Source organism: Vidua macroura, chromosome 2, assembly GCF_024509145.1.
Source record: "Vidua macroura isolate BioBank_ID:100142 chromosome 2, ASM2450914v1, whole genome shotgun sequence".
In the NCBI taxonomy this organism is placed as follows: Eukaryota; Metazoa; Chordata; class Aves; order Passeriformes; family Viduidae; genus Vidua; species Vidua macroura.
The window spans coordinates 61,788,678-61,797,519 of record NC_071572.1 but is presented as its reverse complement, the minus strand read 5'-3'; the positions used below and the strand labels follow the sequence as shown (position 1 = coordinate 61,797,519).

The 8,842-nt window shown below is 37.4% G+C and overlaps 1 protein-coding gene across 1 annotated transcript in view; it reads left to right on the top strand.

Moving 5' to 3' along the window:
* The first annotated feature begins 1,111 nt into the window (after positions 1–1,111).
* TMPRSS7 (transmembrane serine protease 7) overlaps positions 1,112–8,842 on the top strand; it is a 33,794-nt gene continuing 26,063 nt past the window's right edge. The window contains exons 1-4 of the mRNA XM_053971984.1: positions 1,112–1,162; positions 4,851–5,046; positions 5,770–5,900; positions 8,128–8,195. Of these exons, the coding sequence (XP_053827959.1) occupies positions 1,112–1,162; positions 4,851–5,046; positions 5,770–5,900; positions 8,128–8,195 (446 nt within the window). The remainder of the gene's footprint in view (positions 1,163–4,850; positions 5,047–5,769; positions 5,901–8,127; positions 8,196–8,842) is intronic.

Sequence of the window (8,842 nt, the reverse complement as noted above, 5' to 3'; positions counted from 1 at the left end):
TTCCTGATAAGAAATGTTTAGTTTGATAGTACATTATCTAACTGTAGGAACTTTTGCCTTGTAGTTGAAGTAATTTATTGATGTTACATGGACAGAGCACAATAACAACTGGAGCTCACTTGCTATGAGTTCCAAATACATCTTTTCTATTCTATACCTCTATTGTAGTGCCTTTTTATTTATTTATTTATTTATTTATTTTCATTTCTAGTCTAGGTTTTATGTCTTCAAAGACATATTAATAGAAGGGTTATTTTTTAAATAATATTTGTATATCTCCAGTACCATTTCTGCAGTTGACTCAAGGAAGGCATTGAGATTGTTAATCACTTAAAAGGAAAGACAGCTCTATACTTAGCATCCATTGAGGAAAGTAGGAAAGTACTGGTTTGCATCCTCTATAAATATTTAATTAACAAAGAAAATAGGATGAAACTGTTATAATACAAGTGACTTCTTGCATCTGATTACAAAAAGGATTCTCAGTTTGAAGCCTGATCTATTTTAATAATATGAAGTAAGTTGCCTGGAGCATTTTATTTTTCAGTTATAATAAAAGAACCAAATTTAAGTGTTCAACAGTGTACATTACACAATTTTAGACAAGAGTCCAAATGCTCGTCTTGATTTGCTGTTGTTATCTGCGATTTTCGACACTCTTACTTAGGGTGCTTACATTTCTTTTCCTTATTTTAGCATATTTTTGCTCTCACTTTTACATTTTGCTTGCCACTTTTCTTGTTCATGTAACTAATGTTGTGACATTTTCACAGAATCATAGAATATGCTGAATTGGGAAGGACCCATGAGAATCAGTGATGTATAGATTTTAGCGCTGCAGTATTGTATTTTAATATTACAACTTTGTAAAGACCATGAAAAGCCTATTTTATCTAGTCTGAAGTTACATGATAGCAGTCTTCTAACATTTTCAAAGGTGTAGTAAGGCAGATGAGATTACAATTGGAAACTCATCAAAGTAAATTGATGCCTCTTTTGCTTCTGGACATTGCAATTAGCTGTCTTCAGCTTCACAAGCAGAAGGGGTGCCTGAGAAAAGGTGTAAGGCTCTTTCTCAGCATGGACAAGTCATAAAATTAATTCTGCTGAAATGGATGAAAAAAATGATCCCCCAACAGCTAAACCTGAAGATGAAGTAAATGTAAGTAGGTGACTTAAACATTCTTGATTTTCTATACTTCTGGACGTTATTAGATGCCTTGTGATCTAATTCTCAAGTGTTAAACTTAATATGATGGTTAGATTTGGTATATTTTGCTGGTTTATTGCTCAGTCTGAAAATGTCAACATGTGTTTAACCCTGGATTGCTAATATTATCTATTTTCAGACATTCGAAATAATGGACATGTGACAACATAAAAGCTTATATTGGTGTCATGCAGCATTTTTTTCCAAAAAAAGTTAACTTCTCGGCAAGAAAGGCAACATTAATGGAGGCAATGTATTTTGCTTTTCCCAGAGAAGATTGAGAAGGGTATTGTGGTATGAGTGCTGACTCATGACAAAGATGTAATTAAATAATTTAGTGTATGGTGATAGTCAAATTGCAATGTTAGCTGGAAACCAGTTCTAGAACACAAGAACTAAGCTGCAGTAGAGGAAAGCTGAATTGAGAATTATGGTCCTTATTGAGGGAAGGAAGCAGCTTAACTTTGCTTTCCTTACTATAAAATGTTGATGGTAAATTAATAAAACCTATAGAAATATTGATAATGCAGCACACAGCATTCAATATTCCTATGAATCCCATGTAACAGAGAACTTTGTCATGGAAAGCTTGATACATTAATTGCTTTAAAAAATAAAAAAAGATGAGGATTACAGTAGATGCAATGTAGAGATCAGTTGTTTCAAGTGCCCCCTTATATATCCAGTGGTGTCAATTTCGAGTAATTTTTAACAATACTTGATAGCATTTAATTTTTAATAATAAATCTGTCTGTTTAGGTCTAGAGCCACAAAAAGGAGTTACATGGGAAAACATTAATATAAAATATTGTTGTGGGAATCTTGATGAAAGTGACCAAAATTTCATGTCAGAACTCAGCATTCATTGAGCTGCCTCAAGCTGGCCTACTGAACCCTGAGTGTATAAAGGAACTTTGTGACAATCCAGAGTTTTAAACAAAAAAACGTTCATTTTCATCCTTAAAGAGACTCAGTAAGGTTTGTAAAAAATACAGAAGATGGGTAAATCATGTGGGGAGCACACAAAACAAGTGCAGTTCATTACCTAGATAGAACACATGAATCTGAAATGTTCCAATCCTGTACTTAAAGATTTTGTTTGAGGAAATTGTAGAGGGTCATACTTAGTCTTTTAACTCTACTTGTTATTAATTATTACCAAATTTTTTTCTCCTTTTAGAACATCCTCCACTCTGAGATCAAAGATTGCTATCTGTTGCATTTGACTATGGGACCAATAGGATAGTGCATAATATCAGAGAAACATATCAAAAAATGTGTTGGTGAAGACTTTGACAGGTTTTTACTTTTTTTTAAGAAAGTAACATCAAAACTAGAAACAGATTTCTTGGAACATTGATCCTCTGAGGTTTGAATAACTCCAGGCATGGGGGTTCCCTGACCTCTCTGGGCATGGCCCAGGTGCATAGCCTTTGTGGTGAAATACATTCTTCCCCCTCCCACAGTGCAGCTGGAATGTCCCCTGCTGCTGCGTGTGACTGCTGTGGCTCTCTCTTCACTGTGTACCTGTGAGGAAAGTGTGGCTCTGTCTTCTCCATAGCCCACTTTAGATATGGAAATCTAGAATTAGATTTACTCACACTGTCTTTGCATTCTTGTTTCCTTCTGAACAACCCTAAGGCTCTCAGCTTTTTGCTGTACATCATATCCTCCAGCTCCCTACCTCTGTGACCTTCCCGGGGAATCACTCTGGATAATCAACATATCTCTTACCCTGATTGGCCCAAAACACAGATGGGCGTCTCCTACTATTGAGCAAAAGGAAAGAAGCACTTATTGTAGGTTATTTCACAACACCACTTTTGCAAATGGCTGGCAGTTGTGCTTGTCATTTCCTGAGTGTCAAGCTTCATCAGCACAGAGCTTTTGTAGCCACTGTATGAAACTTGGCATCCCACACTGAAAACTCAAGAGTGAAATTCTCAGCTGGTTGCTTCTTGACTTTCATGGTCTTCTTTCTCATCAAGTGTAATATAATTAGTATGGATGAAAAATGACAGTTGTGTCCACACATTTTAGTCTACAATAGGCAACTATTGGACTCTTTGCAAGGTACCTTCTGCGAGGCTTCAAACAATGCAATGCTGGTAAATAGGTGAGCATCTGGTTGCACCCTTTCTCCTCATTGACTACCTGCTGTAGCTCTGCAGAGGTCTATTGAGCACAGGGAACAGCTAGATCTGCCCAAGTTGAGGGCTCTGCTGTTTAGTGTGTCTCTTCTAGTGTGATTGTGAACAACTCAGTGTATTTCTGTGTGGGCACAGAAAAGGATAGGTGATAGGACAGCGGTTTGTCCCTCAGAGTGAGGCTGCTGGCATCTTGAGCAACTCATAGACCAGTTATCACTGGTTGTTGTCAGAGCTTTTTGATTTGCACTGCTTAGAAATGATGTACCACTTAGAGAGGCCTCTGAGTGGCACAAATTCAGCTGTGAGGTGAGGGAGACCTGCTTTGAAGATGCCATTAAAGTGAATCTAGCTGTTCCAAAAAAAAGGAAAAATGCCTATTTGTTTTGGTCCTCATCTTTAAAATGAAGTTCAGTTTAATCCTCATATATATGAACTCCTGAGTCACATCATTTTGTATAAGACTGTGTAGTGCTTCATAGAAGACTGCACTAAAACCCTTGCTGCTGATTGCTGACTGGTATTTGTCAACACCTCCCATCATGGACAACCCACAGCTTCCTAAAGCCACTCCTTGAGAACTTCCCTCTCACTTTTAGAGTATTTTTCCTGAATTCTCCTTTATGTAGCAATATTATCTATCTTACGCTATAATTTTTATGTAAGGAGGAAATGAGAAAGGTTTTGGTTTGTTGAGGTTTTGTTGTGGGGTTTTTTGTTTTTTTCTTGTAATTTAATTCTGGTGCAGCTGGGTGTAACAGCTAAAACAGTATTCATATCTAGTACATGTGGTCAATAATACTCTGAGTGGTCCAGGAATTTGCCAGCTAAACTCTGAAGAGATAAGACAATGAATTGACTTGAGAAATGTAATTGAACCTCTAGCTGATCTCACAACAAACGATTTGACTGTGACAGGAGATACCCTAAAGAGAGACTTTTATGAAGTGCCAGAGACTTCTTCAGGCAGCTCTTGCTGTTCCTGCAGCAACTGATAAACATTTTTTGTCTGCTTAAATGTGTTGATTATCTTCTGCAGAGGAATATGCCTGAGGCATGGTGTGGTGTCTGGTACAAATGGGCTTTCCAGAACAGACAAGCTGTAGATACTTTATAGGAAGTGGAAACTACTGCAAAAATAGAAATAGTCATGTAGTCTTTTTTATCTAGATGAGATGGTCAGGGCATATTTTGGATCCAGCTTAGAAAATCTAAGACTGTAGTTCAAAATAAACTGCCAAGTGTTTTGATATCCAGGTGATGATTTTGTGCAGGTCCCATCTCAGCAAGACCTGTGCTGTGCTCTCCTTTTCACTGGAGGTAACTTCTCAGAGGGAGCCAGATATGCAGGAAGAGCCTGTCCATAGTCACTGCTCCACAACCTGAAGGAAGTGGAGACTTTTCTCTGAGGAACTAATTGGTTGAGACTTGTTGATCAGTCAATTCCTGCTAGAAACATTCCACTATTTTTGTTGTCTTTCACCTTATTTTAGGCAGCCAAATGCCTTTCAGTCCAAATGGTATCTGCAGAAGACAAGTTGGAAAAGAGGATTCTGGCAAGGAAAAAGCATGACAAATTGAAGAAAAAAGATAAGTTGCTATGGAATTTTCAAAACAAAATAATTCTCTTTACCCTCATTCTATTAATTTTAGGAGTTGTAACCTGGACATTACTGTGGCTCTTCATTGGTAAGTTGCTGAAAGTTCATGCCAACTCCATATATCATTATCACTAGTAGTACTTTCAGATGACTTTAGGATCTCAGTTGTCCTGAAGGCTACTTCTAAAGTAAACATGGAAATTTTAAAATGGGGTCTGAAAAACTTTTGGTTTTGCTAAGACTTAACAAGTAATTAAAAAAGCTGGCTTTAGGGAGCGGGACATTATTTCAGAGGTATGAAAAGCATTTTAACACGCAAGCTGATTTGCACAGACCTGAAAGGTTTTTATGAGCTTGATTCCTCAGAAATTTTGCCTTCCACAGTGTTTCTTGACCTTCTGAAGTTCAGGTAAGTACATTATTTTTCAGAATAGATTTAGGGAAGTAAAAGGGGAATAAAATAAATAGGTGTGTAATTAAGCATCAAAAACTGTTTTCCTCTTTAGGCCCCTGATGCAAATACTGCCTAAGATACCTTAAGGATGCTCCCAAATCTGGATGTTGATACTGCCTTCAGTTATGCTGGCTTGTTTGTATGGTGGTATCTTATCTTGTGTGTAGGTTAACAGGAGCTCAGTTAACCATAATTTGGTACACATTTAGAACAGTTTGGCTATAAAAGTGTAGTGATCTTTGGGTAGTTGTTTCACACTAGAAAGTAGGTTAAGCCAAATAGATTAATTTGGATTCAAATTTAATAAAAAACCTTCATTGTTATTAAAAAAAGGCTAACTGTCTTTGTTTCTTGCAGTTCAGGCAGAAAACAAAGTTGCATTGTATTTTGTTGGACTGTTCCGTGTTGCCAACATAGAGTTTCTTCCAGAATATAGGCAGAAAGAGTCAAAGGAATTCCTCTCTATGGCACAGACTGTGCAGCATGTGGTAAGATGGGTGGGCTGCTTGGTTAGCAAAAAAGATCAGAGCTGTGAACAAGTGATGTTTAGATGCCATTGAGGCATAATGTGCAAGCAGTGACTGTCTGGAGGTAGAAAGGAACTGACTGCTTTCAGCTTGTTAATCACAGATTGAGTTTTGAATGGATCTGGTTTTTACATTTGACTTAAAATTTTATGTACTTTCACCCATAAATTACAATCTGTGACTAAAGTTCTACAGAAATCCTTAAACTCAATTGCCACTTTTGAAACATCAAGCAGACGAAATCTTTTGCATTTACACTGGTATTTTCTGCCTTAAAGAATATATAATTACCCTAGGGATCACAAACATATTTCAGAAGGAAATTTACATTTCCTTCTGATACTAGGTATTTTAAAGACCATTATACTTCCCAAATACTTTGCATCAGTCAAAGCAAAAACAGAACTCTGGATCAATAGCTGCTCTACAGTGGGAAGAAAGTGGGGGGGAATCTTGGTTAAAAGGGAATTTGACTTTAAAGACATTTGGTGTAGAGAGTAACAATATATTTTTTGTCAGGAACTGCATTACTGTCCACATAAGGATTCAAGCAACTGTATGACAACTGCTAAAAAAAAAAAAGTTAGATGCAGCCAAGAAATTTTTCAATAATTACTAAGTTTTTGTCACCTTATAATGTGAACTAATGTTACTGTTTTCCAGCTCTTTCCAAGTTCTGCATATTAATCATTGAAGTTCTTTCAGATAACCAGTGCAGGGCATCACCTTTCCCTGCTCTCCATGGAGCAGCTCTAATGTCCTGTATGCCCCATGTCTTGCTCTTGTCTCAGAGCACCCTGCCCTTGCCATACATAGTGGAGAGAGGCAACAGACAGAAGGTGTTGGGCTGCCAGTGTCATCACCTCCTACTTGAACATTACTTGGAATTTATTTTTTATCTGTGAAGTTTGCCTGAACTCATCAATCAATTTTGCATTGCTGAAACTGGCAACCGTAACTGTAAACTAAAATTGTTAGTAGGGAAGTGGGGGATATGGGATTTTGTTTATTCTCCTCAAAACCCTTTTGCTACTGGCTGTGTAGTGGTAGTAGAAAAACCTCTCAAGATAGGTTCTTTCCATTTGATAGTAACAGTAATACATAAAATCCCTTGTACCTTAATCTAGAGCAAGATTGAGCTCTACCCACCTTATTTAGGCCCTTAAAATTATTGTTTAAACTTCCTGTTTCAAATTATGAAAGTTAGGGATCAATATGGATGAGATTTTTACAGCCTTTGCAATATTCTGTGTCATAGTCCTTTGCACACTAGTTTTAATCGTAAAGCAGCAGAGTGAGGTCCGAATGGCTTGAGGTACATGCCACCTTGTGGCTTTGAACAGGATGGGGAGAGGAAGGTTATTGTCACACCAGTATTATCACAGCCCAGCAACAGGGAGAATCAGGAGCTTACTTTGCCCAAAGGCAGTCCTTCGGCAGGGAACAGGCAGAGATTTTGCTTCCCCGCGTTTTACACTGTGTAAAGAAAGAAATGTGTATTGGAAAGAAATATGTTAACACTAAGCTGTTGATGAAGAAAATAGACACAAAGGAATCAAAGTACAAACAATTCCATGGACACATTAAAAAAATAATTCCTTAGCTGTGAGGGGAATCCAGCACTGGGGTTCTCATCCAGAGAAGGTGTGGGGTCTCCATTCTTGAAGGTAATCAACTGGAAATGGCCCTGAGCAATACTATATGTGGTATATTTGACCCTGCTTTGAGCAGTGGGATTGGACTAGATTCTCTCCAGAGGCCCTTTCCTATCCCAGTCTTTCTGTGATTCTGTGGGAAAAGCTTTGGTATGTGCTGTTCACTGCACCTTAGTAACAACTTTGCCCTTAAGTTTTAGCATCAGGACAGGGAAGCCCTTTGTGTTTGGGATTTTCTGGGTGAAGGATGTGCACTGTTGTCAAAATTCATTTTTATGGAAAGAGCATTATTGTTTATGCTAGCTGGCCATGGGCAGAGGATTTGATGTTTCCTGAGAAAATTGGATTTGTTACAGGTGCATTGAAGAGCTGGTCTATTCATCTCCTCCCTATCTTGGCTGATGTATGTCTGGAAGTATGCATGTTGCATAATCTTGGTGGAAAATAGATTGTTCCTAGAAAAGCCTAGGCATATAGCATCTCTATGTGTGACTGGTTTTCAGAATGCTATATTTTTATACTTTGTCTTTCAGATGAACTTGGTCTACACAACTTCTTCTCTCTCCAAATTTTACAAGCATTCCACCGTCTCAGAAGTCAGGTAAAACTGTGGTTTTCTGCTAGGCAGTAGATAATGTAATAAGCCCACAAAACAAGCTTATTTTTAATAGTTATAGTTCAATGTCTTTGCTATGTACTTGAACTGATAGCAAAATAGGTTTATAACCTACACCAATTCACTTAAAAAAAGTAAGGGCAAACTAAAGTAATATAAGCAGTTTCTTGTCTGCCAGAAATACAATGCAAGATGAACAGAAATAATGTCAATAAAGAGGTTTTGTGATCCTTTGGGTCATGTAGAAGTTTAACCACTTAAACGTGCTGTTGGAGCACAACTCTGTTGTTGACTAAATTGCACATATTTTGTGAGTAATGTTATTGGAATAAAAGCATTTTCTACTTAAGAAGCTGGAAATCTATGTAATAAAGTATTCTTACTCTAATATTAATGTTTGCAGCTAATGTTAGAAGTTTAGTTATTTCAATCCTCTAGAAACAAATACAGTTTTGGTTCAGAAACTGGAAGTTTTTAGGCTGTGTTTAATTTCAAGGTCTTTCTCCCCACTAAGGAGGTAGAGATTAGTGTGATCATACATGGCCTCTAATGTGTTACCTAAATAGTCTAGGAATCATTTCCTACATAGTGCAACACACAGTGCAGGGTGAGATACATACCACTGCAGAGCT